Here is an 18372-nt window from a genome sequence, read left to right on the forward strand (position 1 = left end):
AAGCTTACACCTCTGGTGGAGTCACTTACTACGAAGACTATTTTAACTTACCTTGTATAGCATCTGGTTTAAGACCCCTGCTTCAATTGGGCTTGAATGAATGGGGAGTAAAATAATTTTCACATGTATAGAATTGTTTACTATTGAGATTTTTAAGGCTTAAAAATCTGAAGCCAAATATTAGACATATTGGGCCTGTTTAAAAACCAGGCAATCTATGTCTTTTGCGGTCTATATATTTAACACAACTTCTTCTTCAGAATCCATTTCTGACTTTTGTTATTTACATTTTCACTTGTCATTTTCGCAAAAAAAGTTTATTGTAATAACTATTTATTTTCAAAGTTTTTATTGTATATCTCTCAGTTTCTTCACAACAATGTAATTGACTGTTTTTTTAGAAATTTTTCTCCATCCCACGTATCAGCACACCCAAATGAAAATTAATCACAGTTGATACACAACACACTGAAAAAAATAACTGGAAAAATTTTGTGCGAAATGTTAGAACAGACCAATTTTTTTAAGATTTTTTACAAAATTTGATTAATGAAAGTTAGTTTTTCGACAGAAGTAAAAAGAAAGCCTGTGCACGCCAAAGACTTATGAAAATTGGACATTGAACATTGAACATTTTATATGACATAATTAGATGCTTGACAGTCCGTGCACTTTTGGTAAAAGAGGTACTTTAACTAGTTGCACATTATTACATTGTAATACTAATATAATATTACGCTTTGTCATTGGTTAATATATTATAAATATAAGTCCCAAATAGGAATAACATTTAGTTGTAAGTTATATATAGCATATAACGTATCGTTATTTATAAGACATTCTATAACGTTTCTTAAAATACATTTTTTAAAAAGCCTTTCTCATACCAAACATAACTGGCGCGTCATTCGTCTTCGCTGAACAGTTTTGACAAAAATCGCAGAACTGGTCCGTATCTACGGTTTATCCGCGAAAGAACCAAAAAATTCAACGTGACTACGGAAGAAGGCTTTTTTAGGAGGACGTCAAACTTCGACAGAATCTATTGGGCTTTAAGAACGTGCAGAGAAAAGGTCCAACTTCGACCTCACCCTAGATAAGGCTTGGGCGGCACAAAAAAGGCTTTCTATAGGCACCTAGACTTAAGACAACGTGGCTTTAGGATGGACATAAAGAAGATCTGTATTCTACTGTAAGTTTGCTCTTTTTCTCCATTTTGTCACATTGCTGCTGTAACATTTTACCTTTTTGGGTTATACATTTACCCAACCCTTCAGTGAATATATTTTATTTTTGATTTTAGGCATTATATATTTTAGATTTAATATTTTAGCTTTAAGACATTTTACTTTTGCAAATTATTTAATATTTACGTATAGATTATAAATTAATGTCCGATCTTGCAAAACAATTATCAGATTTAAGAATCTAGTCAAACCGAAATAAATTGAATCGAAGAAAATCTCGCTAACAGTTTATTACCTCCCTTACCAGAAGAAAATTCTGAAAGTATTAAAATTAATCTAAACAATCAAGTTACATCAACAATGAGCCATAACATTCCTCATTTCGACGGTAATCCTAATCTATTATTAAAATGTATTATATCTTGTGAACATTTTTTAACAAATTTCCAAAACACCACCGATTTAAGAAATCCAATTAATATTATTTTAATAGACACAATATTAGGTAAACTCAGAGGAAAAGCTGCCGAATTAATAAGCTCTCATTCAAAACTCAATACATGGACCCTTATCAAAGAAACTCTCCAATTAACCTTCGCCGATCAAAGAGGAATCGATTGCCTCATCAGGATTTAATCTTTATTAAACCATTCAGAAACGAATATCTCTTAAAATTTGGTATGAGATTAGAAAAACGAATTAAAATTGAACATTATGACAACTTTGCCCTTAAAACATTTTCAGCTAGATTATCATAATATATGCAACTTGTAATAAGATTAAAAAACCCGACAACCCTAGAACAAACTTTAGTATTTTCAGCTGAAGAAAGAAACTTTCTGTATTTTGGTAAAATAGGCTCAATATAGACAACCTTTACTCCAAAATAGATTTATAGATAACTCCAATAATCAACCATTAAATATGCCCATACAACCCCAAAAACCACCCCAAAATTTTATAAAACCTCAAACCATACATAATCCAACTATACATATTCAACTTAAGAAATCCAAATCCAACACCTTTTTATAATAATAATATTCTTCCAAAACCACCCCAAATTGCCACAACAAAATTACAAGTTTCAGAGAATTGAAACTCATAATACAAAATCCCCAATTTCAAAGATTTCCAATAAATCCTAATCAGACTTCATCTATTCGAAGGGCGTGTAATATAACTTGAAATAGTTTTGACCATTTTTTTTTGGTCCATTCGTAGCCGAATTCTTTGTTCAGCTTTTATTCTATTTATTAAGCTTTTCTTTGAATTCAATTGATCGCAAATTGATTGATTGCCAAAATTAATTAAAAAAATTACTTTAATTATTTGCCTTTTAATTAAACATTAAAACGGTGCATTTTCCATTCCATAAAGCATACATTTCGCAGTTTTTGACAAAACACCAAAGTCTTTTGTATTGTTCAGTGGAGAGAGAGCATTGTTCGTGGCCTTGAAAGTGCTTCGCATTCTTCCAACAACGTTTTCAGCGCTGATTGAATAATAGGAACCTATTATTCAATCATTCAATTATATAAGGATGTAATGCATTTTTTTTGAAAAGATTTAATTCAAATTAAATTTTTTTGAAAGTTGAAACTACAACAACTGGCTGTTCTCCTTATTGCCATCGAAATAATTTGCTTAATTTAGTAGCTTTAGTTAAGAAACTATTTTCTTATTTAAGTAAGCAAAATGAGTGCTAAACCACAAAAACTTTAAGTGAAGTTTTAAAGACTAAACGGTCCGTTATAGTTAATCGATTAAGGGAAATTTATGAACTTGCAATAAATTGTATGAGGGATGAAAAATTAGAAAGAAATTTTCAAGTGCGTTGCGATGATTTGCAAAAATATTTTAAATATTTCAAAAATTGCTAGTTGAAAAAAGATATGGAAAAAGAGCAGTTAAAACTGGAGAAAAGTGTTAGAAAAGAGTTCGATGACCAATACTAGTCTATAAAAACTGATTAGAGTTATTAATCAAATAGGAAGTTACGCCTAATGATTTAAATGTCTCTAACTTTGTTGGTCAAGCTCAGGCTCTTAATGCAAAGTTCCCTAAATTAGCTTTGCCATTTTTGATGGCAACTTTAAGCAATAGCCCGCCTTTTTTGATTTATATAAAAGTCTTATATATAATTAAGACAGTATTTCTAATACCGACATTTTCAGTATCTATTAACCTTTTTACGAAGGTGAACTATTAAATTCCATAAAAAATATACCACTAACTAGTGATAATTATGAAATCGCACTTGATACTCTGATAAACAGATATCAAAATAAAAGAATTCTTACCAATACTTATTGGAATGAAATAACAAATGTCATTTCCTTAACAAAATCTCAAAGACCACTTCATGCGGCTTTGAGATATATTTTAGACATTTTTTCAGAAAATCTCGAAGCTCTTAAATTGTTGGAGTTTCCAGTAGGAAGTTGGGACTGTTTTATTTAGTTTACTTTTCCAAAAGTTAGATTCAGAACTTTTCAGCTACAAAAATTTGAGCTCATGGCCATTTAGAGGGTATCTCTAATATAATACATATAGTCTGTTTCGTCATCACATGCTTATAGTAATTATAATTTATTAACTTTAATTTTCTTTTGATTAATACTCAGTAATACTTTAATTTTAATTTAATTCTTTAGTTATATTAAAAAATTATGCATTTAAAAATGCGCGTTTTGCTAATAACTTAATCAACTTTACATAATATGCTTTACACCTTTTCCTTTTCCCACCTTTTGTTCCTAAACATACATATCTGTCCTTAAATTAAATACAAATGCGCAAAGAGTGGGAGAAAAGGAGAAGAAGGTCGTGCTAAGCTGTGAACCGAGTAATTTTGGCATTGACGGAACACCGGATTGATCGATAAGTGTCGACACCGTTTTTAGGCGCGCGTATTTTTCGGTACGCGCCCTACTACTCCCATCCCCAAACAATCCAGGGTAAAGTTACTTTAGTCTCCCTTTTTTTTACGTTTACGAGTCAGCAGGTGATAGTTTTAGATTAACGGTTGCCTTTGAATATTTTGGTAAATGAGTCAGTGAACCAGTGACTGTAGGGATTTATTCCCTCGAGATATTCATATTTCGACGGAGTTATCCCATAGTCATTTGAAAATATTGTTAAAAAATCATTGTGAAGTTTTGGACAACGCTAGCAAATTCTTTATTTGATATGCAGAAAATCAATAATTTTTTTAAAAGTAAGAGTAAAACTCATGTTAATGCTTACTGGAGCTCAGCCTAATTTAAAATGTGAAATATGTAAAGCGTCTCATACATTATCAAACTGTTCACATTTTCTTCAAAAGAAACCAAAAGAGCGCTATCATATGTGCAAACAAAATAAATTTTTTATAAATTGTTTAAGTATTTCACATACTTTTTCGAAATGCAATTCAAAATCTGTCTGCCGCACGCCATCATTCACTTTTACATTTTGACAACTCTTTTACTTCTTTAGAACAAGATCCCTATTCTAGTACCTCGCACCATGCGACCTTAGGCTCTGCGCCAAATCTTAGGCTTAATTGACAAAATACGCACATGCCCAACCCTTTTCCAGTTGTTCAACCTAGCACATCCACCGCTAATATTTAAAAGACTTATCTGATCAAGAGGCTTTTCAAAATCGTCGCTGTAATTTACCCCCTAATTTATCCTCAAATCAAGATATTAATGGCTTTTTATGCTCAATGCTTAACGACTCATTTGTTTTGTTGGCAACCGCAATTATTGCAATTTTAAATGCTCATCTACAACATCTACACCGTATTCCGATGTTGTTGGAGAGTGCCAGCCAGGCAAATTTAATTTTCGAGCGGTGTTTTAAACGCTTAGGAATAAGAAGATCATCTTGCATAATTATTGTAAATGGTTTAGATCAAATGAGTAGTATGTCGTCAAAAGGTTTTACCTCTCTTGCCATTAATCCGCTGGATAAACCACAAAATTCAATGTCTATTGTTGCTATTGTTCTATCTCAAATTTGTGCAGATTTACCCCATACATTTTTAAAAAATTCTATGTGGGACCATCTTAAAAATCTCTAGTTAGCTGACCTTAAATCTAATATTACCAGTGGAATTGATATTCTGTTAGGTAGGGATATATTTTCTTTAATTATTCAGCCTGGAAAAGTTTTGCGCAATGCGGCTCATTTGCATATTGCTTTAAAAACAATTTTTGGATGCATTTTAATGGGTAAAATTAACTTGTCACCTAAGCAACCTATGTATTCCTTTGGTACATCAGCTCTCGATAATTCTTTGGATTACCTTCAAACGTTTTGTGTGTTCAAGGAAATTCCAAAAGTTGTTCCTTGGCCCGTAGATGAGCGTGAAGCAGAGGAAAACTTTTAAAGCACTCATAGACGTACTCTATCAGTTTGTTTCATTGTGAATCTACCCTTCAAACAGGGAGAACCCTATTTTACCGAAACTCGTGCTTTAGCTGAAAAGAGTTTTTATAATTTAGAAAAATGCTTAATTCAGGACCTCACTTTGTATGAGGCTTATAACAATTTTATGCGAGAATATTTGAAAACTATTTCTTCTGACACTAATTCAGAAAAGATATATTACATTCCGCATCATTGTGTACAAAATATAAATAGTTCTACCACCAAATTACGTGTCGTTTGACGGTTCCGCTAAACCTCCTAAACAAGATTGTTTAAATGATTCGCTTCACATTGGTCCTAAATTAGAAAAGGATATATTTATTAATATTTTATTGTCTTTTAGGCAACACCCTATTGTCTTTACGGCGAATACAAAAATGACGTATCGTAAAGTTCTTGTTAATCCTGCACATATGGATTATCAGCGAATTTTGTTTCGCTTCTCCCCTAGCGATGAACTTCAGGATTTTCATTTAAAAACTGTTTTTCTTAATTGTGACATATAGGGTTTCTTCTACTTCTTTTCTTGCTTTACGATGTATTCAGGAGCTAACCATCGAGGGTAAAAATCCATTTTTTAAATCTGCCAACGTTTTATTTAATCATGTTTTTGTTGACGATGTAGCCTACAGTTGTAGTACGCTTGAGAAGGCTTTAGAGACTAAACATGAGTTAATCACACTTTTGGCCTAGGGTAATTTTGAGGTCAGGAAATAATCAAGCAATAATATTGAATTTTTAAAAACTATTCTTGAAGATGTATACGTCACTGCAACTTTATTGGTTCGAAGATGCTTTAAGTATTGAGTATGCTGCCTGTATTTATTTTCGCCTCGAATCTGTTCAGGGAATTTTGACTTTTCTTGCTTGTGGAAAAAGTAAAGTTGCACCTTTAAAATCAATTACTCTTCCAAGATTGGAACTATGTGTCGTAGCTATGTGTAGCTTTATCGTGGATTAAAGCATCCCCTTATAAATGGAAAAATTTTGTTGCAAACCGCGTATCTCAAATTTAGCAAATAGTTGCCCCAGAATATTGGTATCACGTTTCGTCAGAGGACAATCCTGTTGATTGTGCCTCTAGAGGATTGCTGCCCTCGACACTTGATTGCAAAAACATGATTCCATTTCGAAAACATGATTACCATTTGTGGTGGAAGGGCCCTCATTGGCTTCCCAAGCCAGAAAATCCTTGGCTACAATGAAAATTTGTTTATATGGCTTACGAAGCTTCATCCAAAGAGGAAAAAAATAGTCTTTTGTCTTATAAAGGATGACCATCCTTTAAAGAAAGAATTAATGATAAAGAAAAAAATATCTAATATATCTAAGAATTTTTCTCTAATCTAATCTAAGAATTTTTTTTAAGGCTTTAAAATTTAAAAACAGAGAATTTAATAGGTACCCCTTTGACGAACCTGAACTTTTTGATAGTCTTCTTATTATTGAGAAATATGCACAAATAGAATGTTTAAATAAGGATATTTCGAGTTTGATAAAAAATGGTCGTTGCTCAAAACCCTTGCAAAAACTTTCTCCCTTTCTTGATAATCAGGGTCTCCTCAGGGTGTGTTGTCGATTAAGTTATTTATTGTCCATTAAGTTTTGATCAAATACATCCATTGCTATTACCCTGTTAATTGAAGACTTTCATAAAAAACTAGTTACATTGTGGAGTGCAAAATCTTCACTTTCTTATTTTTATAAATTTTTGAAACTGTGGCACATATTTTGTTGGTGCCTCGAAATACCTTCTGAAAATTTGTTAAAAAGGCTAGTGCTAAAGGAAAAATTGTTTGGCGCTTTAACCCCCTGTCTTCTCCCAATTTTAATGAATTACATGAAGCAGGTGTAAAGGCAGCAAAATCGTATTTAGTTCGTATTGTAGGCAAGCAAATACTTTTCTATGAGGAGTTCTACACATGTTAGTGCAAATTGAAGCTGTGTTGACTTCTAAGACTCTAGGACCATTAAGTTCCGATCCCAATTATTTTTTGCCGCTTACTCCCGGACATTTTCTCATTTTATCAACTATTCAAACCCAGACTTAAGTACCTAAAATATTAAAAGACTTAATCGCTGGCAACTTTTAATCTACTTTCACAAGGTTTTCTGGAAACGTTGGCATTTGGGGTATCTTAATACTCTCCAGCAACGCCAAAAGTGGCAAAAAACTATCCGTGATATAATCCCAGGTACAATGGTACCCCTTGGACAACTTGGAGAAATCGAAAGTACTTTTCCTGGAAAAGATGGCGCAGTGCGTGTTGCGTCAGTAAAGACTAATAGGGGTGTCTTTACTAGGTCAGTGGTAAAGTTATGTCCCCTTCCCATTTATGAAGATTAATTTTTTCACTCCTTTTCTTAATTAAAAAAAACTCTTATTATAGTTTAAAGTGATAGTATAATTTGGTGGTATTAGTTTACATTAAATTTTTTTGCAATGCGATGCAACGTATTATGATTTGACTTGCTTATGTTATAAATGATTTTGCTTTATTTTATGTAGATTAAAAAAAATAAATAAAAGTTTCCTAGTTGATTAACACGTGCTTTAGCGTGTCGCCGCAGAGCCCTTTTGGGCATTTATGTTACCGAACAAACAGTGCAAGGTCTTGCAAGACATCCCTTCAAGCCAGGGTACGGTAAGCCCTTTGTTCTGAGATTTTTTCCGCAAAATTTATTTCCTTTACCCGCAAAATATACCTGAAATTATATTAGATTTTTTGAACTAGCTTAAAGCTACAAATCAGCTAATATTTCACTACCCAAAGATAGTTCAAAGAGTCATGGATAACATCTTACGGGGTCTCCAAAATGAAATCTGCTTAGTCTATTTAGACGAAATAGTCATTTTTAGTACATTCTTAGAAGAACACATCTGCCATTTAAAACAAGTATTTAATAAACTTCGTCAATCCAACTTAAAAATCCTACTAGATCAGTCAGAATTAAAAAAAAAGAAGTTCAATATTCAGGACATGTACTTACTACCGAAGGACTCAAAGCCAATCCGGAAAAAATTTCCGCAATAAAGAATTTTCCATTACCCCCCAAATCCTTGAAACAAAAATAAAATCATTTTTAGACTTGCTTGGCTATTACCGTAAATTCATAAACGATTTTGCTAAAATTACGAAACCTATGACGATTTGTCTTAAAAAGAAAAAAATATTCACACCCCTGAGTTCATTAAATCATTTAACCACTGCAAGCAACTTCTGATAAACTCTCCAAATCTTCAATACCCAGACTTGTCCAAACCTTTCGTATTAACAACCGATGCAAGTAACTTTGCGTAGTTCTCTTCCAAGGGAACATATCCCATGATAAACCTCGCTTATGCATCAAGAACCCTAAATGACAGCGAAACATGATACTCCACAACAGAAAAAGAATTACTAGCAATAGCTTGGGGTATGCAAACATTTCAGACCATATTTATTTGGAAGAAAATTTCAAATTTACACAGATCACCGACCCCTGATATGGCTATTTAATATAAAAGAACCAAATAGTAAACTCGTCTGATGGTGATGTAAACTTAGCGAATATGATTACGAAAACATTTTTAAGAAAGGTACAAAACACAAACGCTGATGCATTATTCCGTTTATGTCCAAACGCAGTAGAAACAGAAAGTATTTTTAACAACCCCGGAGATATAAATTTCAATATAAACCAATTATTTATAGATCAATCTTACAACCTAAATGAACTCGACATAGCTGAACTAACCCCAATCTTAGAAAACTTTTACCCTGAAAAAATTAAAATATTACAAAATATTTAACTAATCCCACCACGTGATGCAATTTAACAACAACAATAAAACTATTTTCCACTATCCACAAGTAAATATTACATTCAAACAGCAAACGAACACAACAAATTAATACCATTAATACCACAAAATCAATTCCCAACATTTAATGAAATCCCAGAAAGTACGATAGATACACCACATTCGAGTAGTAATCATCAAACTTTAAATGAATGTATTCCAATTATTGATGACATAATTAATAATAAAGTATACCAACTATTAATAATAAAATATCCGCATAATAAATTAATCGTAAACCACTCAAAATTAGAGAAACATAATATTTGGAAAGTTAAAATTCCAAAGTCAAACCTAGAACTAATACTACAACTTTTCAAAACCTACACCGTAGATAAAAAAACCTTTTATATGTATTTCCATGACGATTCAATACATAACGAATTTAATGACGTTTATATGAATAACTTGTAAACTCAATTAAAGAACCAGAAGAACGCTTACGTTTAATTAAATATCAACACGAAGGCAAATGCAACCACAGAAGCATTAACGAGACTTAAAGAGAGAAACTCAAAACCAGTTATTATTGGCCCTTTATGAAAACAGATGTAACCAAATATATTAACGATTGTGTTATACATCTAAATATTCAAGTAAACTCCCTTTTAACTGAAACAACCGGCAAACCTTTCCAACTATTACACATCGATATATTTAAATTTGACAATCAAGATTTCTTAACAACTATTGATACATTTTCAAAATTAGAATAAGCTATTCCCATACAAGGTAAAACTGCTGTAGAAATTTGTTTTCCGTAAGTTCGTCTCTTAGGCAGGAGGAGTTATGAGATGCCCTAACGCCCATGTTGCACATTATTATATTTTAATACTAATATAATATTACGCTTTATCATTAGTTAATATATATAAGTTCCAAATATAAATAACATATAGTTGTAAGTTATATATAGAATATAGTATCGTTATTTATAAGACATCCAAAATAATAAAGCTAAAATAAAAACTGAAGCCAACAACAAAACCGAAAGAATCCTAAAAGAGTTAAAAACACCCGTTGTTGCAGCTGCTCCAACATGCACGATCAGACATAACCATACACGACATGACAAAGAACTCCGGACTTCTACCGTTAAAACTAGAAAATGCTTAAAACACCATATGCCTCTGGCCATTCATACAAATCTATAACATAACACCAATACTAAACTAATACACTAATTTAGATAACTCAAAGATACGATGCAGCTATATCTTTGAATCTTCAAATCGAAAATAATTTTAAAGCTTCTCTAAATACTCAACTCTCTATAATCGAGAATTCAAATAATCAATTTCAATAAAGTACACAAAATTTAGCTAAAAACCAATTAGCATTGGAAGTATATGTTCAAGAAACGTTTAATAATGTTAGCAAACAAGGCATGGAAACTAGACATTTCATTTCTCTACAAATGTACTTGACACACATAACCACATTTTTACAAGAAATATACGATATTGTTGAATAATTACACATCGCTATAACATTTTACACACAAAATTAAACACATTTCATAATTTAATACTTAATCCTAAGGAACTACTTAAAATATCAAAAAATATAACTTTTGGCAAACTTTCGTTTTAAGTAAATATCGAAAATATCCTAAACTTTAAAAAAATATTAAATATTAAAAGGTAGATAAAGGTAAAGAAAATGCCTAGAGTCGACAAGAATACTTATTCACTATATCACCTATATCCTCTACCAACACCCTCACTTCACTCCTATAAAATAATACCTCGTCAATCAAAATATCTTCTCCCAAATGAGCAAATGTACCATGCAATCAATAACCCATACTAGAGGATAACATTTCAATAATATCTTTGTCAGAATATAAATCCACTACCTATGAATACACACCCACCTTGTGAACTGGAATTATTGAAATTTAGTCAAAACATCACTCAATGCCTTAAAACCAAAATTCAGTGGGACAACATCAAAGTCGAACAATTGGATCACGAAAAATAAATGCTGGTCGTCCCTAAGCCAGTAGCAGCAATTCAGTGATGCAAAAAAAGTAAATTTAGCGATTCTGTGATGCAAACAGAGATAATATCCCCCTAAATTCTAGAACTAGATCCTGCATGAGAACTTCACATTGAGAACTTCATTTTAAAAACCTACAAGGATCCAGGGAAACACTTTCAAAACATCAAGCTACCTCAAATTGAATCACAACCAATTGATGACACTAGCTCTATCATCTTTATCAACCTTCAACTCAACTCCTTAGACGTTAACGAAGCTAAACATATCCAGAAAAACTTAGAAGACCAACGCAAAAAGATAGACAACGCTCTTAACCAACCTGTGTACTTCCACCAATTCAGCTTTGAACTTTAATACTGTACGTACTAGTAATGTCTAGCAGTCTAGCTACCTAATCTATCACAAGCTAGTACCTCTAAGACTACAAAGGAAGAAGAAAGAGGCAAAGAACTTCAATCCAGAAGAAACTCTGATGACGCCTTCTCCACAAATCGTCATATAACGCCAAATCGTGATATAACGCCCTCACTTCAATACTTGCCCATGTTGCACATTATCATATTTTAATACTAATATAATATTACGATTTATCATTAGTTAATATATATTATAAATATAAGTTATATATTATATATTATATATATATTATATATATAATATATTTATAATTAATATTATATATTATATAAAATATATATTATAATATAAATAACATATAGTTGTAAGTTATATATAGAATATAGTATCGTTATTTATAAGACATCCCGTAACGTTTTTTAAAAATAATTTTTTTTTAAAGCTTTTCTCGTGGTTACGGAACATAACTAGCCTGCTTTCTCGAAGCTATTTTGTACTGTTGTATGTGTTTTTTTTTGCCTTTCATATGCACAGCGCAGGTGAGCGAACAGCTTTCAGCTTTTCTCACCAGTACTCATTGAACGTCCTGAATTCTAGGGTTTATGGTAACACCTTACGCCAAGTGAGGGCAGTATCTGATCTGTCTGTCATAACGATTTCTATCAGTTTGTTTGCCTACAATTATATTTAAAAATGATCTAATAGAAATTTAAAAAATGGATGAGTTTAAGGGAACTCCTGAAAGTGAGTATAGCATTGAATGTTTCCAAAACTACACAGCCCCAGAAGTGTTTATTCAGGGCCTTGCGGGTATTGTCAATCAAACAGATGTAGAGACCATGATAAGAGCCCAGAAGCAAATGTTAGTATTCCTTTTATTATTAAAACATGCTATGAAAATTGTTATTTGGGCCCTATATACAGGCTGCAGAGATTTGAGAAGACCAATGAAATGCTTACAAATTGCAATGCTTTAAGTGCTTTGAGGCTAAAGACTGTAGGTCCCGAGTTTAAGAAGCATGTGAATACACTTATGGAAATGAAGAAAGATCTGGACTTTATTTTTAAGAAGATTAGAGTTATAAAAAACAAGTTATGTTGTCAATATTCTGAGGTGTGCTTTTTAGTAGTTTCTTGATAAAATATACATTGTTACTATTGATTTTGCTTTCCAGGCCTTTGCTGAAGCTGTTAGAAGCAGTTATGCAGAAGAGTGTGATGAGGAGACTGAACATAAAAATAAAGAAAATAGGAGAAGTCTTCACATAAAAAGTAAAAATCTAGAAGCAGGAAGTTGTGATCAAAACAGGAGATTTTCAAAGTAGATTAAATTTGTTTTCATGATCTCTTTAAGAATAATTTTTGAAGGAATGTGTATATTTTGAGGCAACTATTAAATATGGGGAGGGAAGCAAAGTTCTGCAACCCTCAGTTTTAGCATTCACATTTAGAAGTGGACAGCGTGAAAGTAGCCAATGTTCCAAAGAAGTCACATTGATATTTTGGAAACCTATGAACTCATTTTTTTCATAGGCAAGCTGTTATGGCTTGCCTATGAAAAAGGCAGTTAGATACCTATGTTCCGCTGGGTTAAGAGATTCTTATAAACCTCTCTTTATATCTCAAAAAATCCTAACTCTTTTTTCTCTTTTTATCTTAGAAACAGCTACTCTTATTCATAAATGTCCTAAACCTCCCTCTAACACTGGTCATATGACTCGCCAGGTTAACGATTTTCCCTTACCAATCCCTACATCCTCCCTCACCAAGAACTCACTTATATACCTTAGCAAAAAAATTTACAACCATGTTCCTCTATGTATCAGACAAATTTTAGAAGTTAAGAGATTCAAAAAGGAATTAAAATCACTTTTATTATCCAGGGCATATTATAGCCTTGATGATTTTTTTAATGATACCTTTTAACCTGTGCTCTGACATCATTTTAGTGTTTTAGTTTTGTTTCCTGTTAAATAATTTAATTTACTTCCTCTAAATTCTGTTTTATTGACAGCTTTACTTATTTTTTAATGAAATTTATCAAAAAGATGCTTTTTTTTTCTCAATCTGTTTTGTTATGATTAATTTTGGTAATGAGTGTAAATTTTATGGTAAAGTGTTTTAGATGTTATGTTTGTTTGAAATTTGAAGTGAATTTGAATTTTTTTAGTTTTTAGGATGCTTGTACACAAGATTTTGTTGTCTTACGTAATATAGCACATTTTCTTTCTTTCTTCTTTCATATTTTCACCATATACTGGGCAACGCAGAAAAAAGGGAACACTTAATAACTTTTATTTTTCAAGATAAATAAAATTTGTTATATTAATAGAATAGTTATATGAGCATCTGTTGAGATATTCTATTGCTTTTTATCACTTCTGGTTTAACAGAGAGGACAAACACTTGTTATATTATTAAGTATTTCTATAGAAAATAATATTCTGAAAACAATGATGCTCTATTTGCTAGTTTTTGCTTTATGCTCATAAAAAAAATATTTTTTAAAATTTTAATATCAGGTGCCATGAATGCATTGAAAGTTTTAATTTTTAATCAAGTAATCATGGAAAAATAGTTTTTATTGCATTTTATGACTTAAATCTTTTACACACCTATTTAAAATTTTTAAACTATTAATTTTGGCATTTACTTTATTTTTTTAAATAGCACATTATTGTCAACAACCACTTTTGAAATGCATTTCTTTTTTCATAATAATTTATTTATATTGTCGCTTCGCGAGAATAATAACGACACAATCCAAAAATACACTTTTTTCAGGAGAGCACTTTAAAGTTTTTCTTACTATAAAATTTGGAATATCTAAGAGATCAAATAATTTATGTGAAAATTATTTTGTTGGGTGATATAATTTAGTTTTAACATTAATTTTGTAACTTTTTATTATTATTTTTTTAAATTGGGGTCTAAATGTAATTTTTTTTTGTTTAAAAAACTAAAATGTGTCACTGTTCTTGCAAATATTGAAAACTTTTGAATGTTTTTAAACATAATTATTATATAATAAGAGCTAAAGATGTAGTGGAATTTTGGAAATAAAAATTATTTATGATCAAAAAATACAAAATTTTATTTAGCAAATCATTTAAACTTATACTAATTTTTTTTAAACCCAAAGTAATACCTAGGTTTTTAGATTAGATAGTAAAACTTAATATCTAAAGGTCTTTATAAAAGTTTTCATAGAATTTGGGAATTATGCTTTTATTAATTAAATTAAGCAAAGCTAATTTTTTTTTCTCAGAAACGGCCATTTTCTTTTTATAAGCCTGTAGTAGTGGTAGCCATAGTAGTGGCAATAATAATAAATAGTAGTAGATTTACAGCTGTTATTTTTTGATCGTGTAGTTTTTTTTGCCAACTTCGATGTTTTTATATTCTTGGTCACTAAATGAATTTTTATAAAAAAGTGTTCCAGGATTTTGGTTTTCAACTCTAATTATTTTTGCTTCTGTTATTTTAAAAGTCTCATTTTTGGTAATTTTAAATAGGTTTCCCAATTGTTCAGAAAGATTTTTTATGTCATAAAAGGAATCGTGGCTCATTTCATGTACTTTGTAAAGCCTGTTTATTTTTTTTTACATTTCGAATTATATTAACATACTGGTCAGGAGTAAATATAGGTCCGGATTTTAAATTTCTGCTAATACTTCTCTCAATCACTGAGTGCATACTATCTCCTTCATTTACTGTGTGGCCTTTAATTAGGAATTTATGTGTAATTGAGTTTAAAAACTCAAATTTTGATACCGCAAACTTATACATGCTAATCATAAATTGATTCTTTTGCTGCCCACAACAGTTGTCCGAATATAAGATTACATCAATTTTTTTTCCAGGTTCAACAGTTTTTTCGAGGTTTTTTAAGAAAATTTATACACATGAACTGATTTCGTTAACCCCACTCTGCCCTTCTCCCTCATGCCATACAAAACAATCTCCATCTTTAGTTTTTAAATTAAAGATGGTAAAATTAAAGGTATTTATTTTTGAGACATAATAAAAATTGGAAACGTCTCCGTCTGGACCACCTAAGGTTCCTTGCAGATCATACACTGCTACAACGCAGGATTCATCAGCACTGTTTTTATCGCTTTCTTTTTCTTGTCTTGCCAAGTCTTTTTCTTTCAGATGATTATCATACATTGATGTAAGTTGCATTTTTGTTTCCCCAACATTGGAATATGCTGTACAGTCTTCGCACTGGTCTTTCTTCGGTTTAAAGAAGGAGATGTTAAATTCGTTTTCAAAAATGCGGTTATACATAACATAATTTCCGTAGGGCTTATTTTCTCTTTTACAATCCTTTACATAATCTCTATGTAGATCTGCAAGTGATTTTCCACCTTCGATAAATTCTCTCGTATTATTTGCCCTGCAGTAGTGGCTTTCGATCCGGGGAATCGCATTAATATGTTGTCGAATGCCATCTTTAATACTACTGTCAACTTTTTTGTGATTGGTATGCTTACCACGCTGATCTAATAGCACTATACCACCTGGTGAATTTTTTCATTTTGCTGAGGACTGTTCCTAATTGGATGGTCACCTATACCTAAAGTAGATTTAAAAAATAATTTGCAGACCCGAATTTTTCTGCCTTCAATCATAAAATGAAAAGCATTTTTACCAGAATGATTACTGTGCTCTAATCTGTATGAATACCTAGACACAATTCCAGTAATATTAGCAGCTAGGAACTCTCTTTGTCTTTGAATATCTCCCATACCCCAATAAGCTAAGAAAATATTATTACGCTGTTCTTCTGTCACATTTAAATAACATTTTAACCTGCATTTACTACATGGAAGACCAAGGCTTCTTTCATTAATCACTTTTTTATTTTTTGTGGAATTTGAAGTATAAGATTTTCCTGTATTTCTTAAACGTCTGGCTATTGTCTTTTTTGATCCTGAAGGTTTGCTTTTCTTTTTCGGCCTCTTTTTTGATTCTCTACTTCAACTATCTTGTCTGGGGTTACTTGTGACTCATTTGCGTTCAATATCATATCGGATGATCCTGAAGAACAAGAAGAACTCGTCCGAGGAAAATGTTGAAGACGATGAAGAAGAAGAAGACGATTGAACATTTTCAAATAGTGGATCCTTAACACTGTCATCAGATGCACAAAGAGAAATATTGTCAGTCAAAGATTCTTGTATATTTTGATCCTGTATTAACTTCTCTTCTTGTGCTAAAATAAAACAAAAAAGCCGTAAATATTGCAATAATATATCGATTGTGTTACTGGTAACATACTACTTGACAATACGGTAGGTAGAGAACTTTTATCAACTTGGCTGCCAGATTCTAAGAAATAGTTTAGAAGAAAATTACTTTTTGTTTCTTCTTTTAGCTTATTTTTTTCATTTTCTTGTGCTAAAAAACAAACAGTCCATTATACAAATTTCGCACTATACTTGGGTAACCAATCTTAATTTTGTGCGAGTCTGCAAGTCACTATTCTTACCGAAAGAACCTTGCTTTTCTATAGCAACTGCTATCTGCACCAGCCGTTTGGTCCTATCATGCATCGGGAGTTGGGTCTTGTGTTCCATATTACAGCTAAAAAAAGTGAATTTAATGAAGAAAATAGCACTTATATTATTCGTTTATATAACGTTTTATGGTGCGCTAACAGCCAAACAAATTTTAATATATAATAATTAAAAAAAAATCATAAAAATATACATAGTTCTGTGAGTATTGATGTAAACTCTGTCACGTAATCTAAAATAAATATTTTTTTTTTATAATAATTAATCTATTTTACCAAGAATAAAGACACTTTGCGAAAAGAGACATTAAGAAAAAAATAATTATTAAATTTAATATATGAAATTTACAAGAATAATGGTTTAATATGAAATATGACGATCTTATAAAACACTTAATTACAAATACAACTTATTCTTAACAGAAATACTGTCACAATCTATAATGTGTCACTATTTAACATAATAAAAAAATTAATAAAATTTTTTACAAGAATAAAGACATATTTTAAAATATGACGGTGTTACAGCAAAGAAAATAAATTTTATTAATACTTACTATATCAAAAAGACTGTAGTAATCTGTGATGTGTCACTATTCACAAAAAAAAAATCCAGAATTCGAAGCACTTTTTGGATTGTGTCACTGTTCGCGTAAAAACATACATGTGCTTGTCGGATGAATAGGCGCAACTAAATTTGTGTCCTTTTTCTCGATATAATATTTAAAAAAGCGTTTAACGGAATAACGACACTTGCGCCATCACTTGAAGCAGAGACGTACTAAACGCATAGGACCTTGTTCTTGATAAATTAGGTATTGTTTGTAATTGAATTTTATACATAACTCAAAAACGGGGTTTTTTGGATTGTGTCATTATTCTCGAGAAGCGACGATATGATTATTTTTTAAATCAGTTGATAAATAAGCCCATCTAAGCCAAACTTGGAGAAACTTTAATTTTAAAGAAAGAAATATATTTCATTAATTAATTTAGATATTTTTTAAATTAATTTTCAACTTACATAAATTGAAGCCTAT

The 18372-nt window shown here is 31.1% G+C and overlaps 1 protein-coding gene and 1 long non-coding RNA gene across 2 annotated transcripts; one reads left to right on the forward strand and one right to left on the reverse strand.

The window, feature by feature from the left end:
* The first annotated feature begins 12441 nt into the window (after positions 1–12441).
* On the forward strand, positions 12442–14041 carry LOC126736383 (kxDL motif-containing protein CG10681). The gene is made up of 3 exons (XM_050440711.1): positions 12442–12673; positions 12736–12925; positions 12987–14041. The coding sequence occupies exons 1-3, from the start codon at positions 12528–12530 to the stop codon at positions 13134–13136; spliced, it is 486 nt and encodes a 161-aa protein (XP_050296668.1). The 5' UTR covers positions 12442–12527; the 3' UTR covers positions 13137–14041.
* Positions 14042–14981: 940 nt separating this feature from the next.
* On the reverse strand, positions 14982–18084 carry LOC126736384 (uncharacterized). The gene is made up of 4 exons (XR_007660658.1): positions 17890–18084; positions 17306–17400; positions 17095–17214; positions 14982–17029 (listed from the first exon to the last, which is right to left on the reverse strand). It is a non-coding gene; the product is annotated as an uncharacterized LOC126736384 (long non-coding RNA).
* Between the last annotated feature and the right edge of the window lie 288 nt (positions 18085–18372).

The sequence above is a fragment of the Anthonomus grandis genome, chromosome 5, assembly GCF_022605725.1.
Source record: "Anthonomus grandis grandis chromosome 5, icAntGran1.3, whole genome shotgun sequence".
Classification (NCBI taxonomy): domain Eukaryota; kingdom Metazoa; phylum Arthropoda; class Insecta; order Coleoptera; family Curculionidae; genus Anthonomus; species Anthonomus grandis.

Excerpts from the sequence above, each read along its gene's own strand:
- LOC126736383 (XM_050440711.1), top strand. The coding sequence starts at position 12,528 with ATGGATGAGTTTAAGGGAACTCCTGAAAGTGAGTATAGCATTGAATGT. Across the intron at positions 12,674-12,735 it reads ATAAGAGCCCAGAAGCAAAT|GCTGCAGAGATTTGAGAAGA; the intron begins GTTAGTATTCCT and ends CCCTATATACAG. Across the intron at positions 12,926-12,986 it reads TATGTTGTCAATATTCTGAG|GCCTTTGCTGAAGCTGTTAG; the intron begins GTGTGCTTTTTA and ends TTTGCTTTCCAG.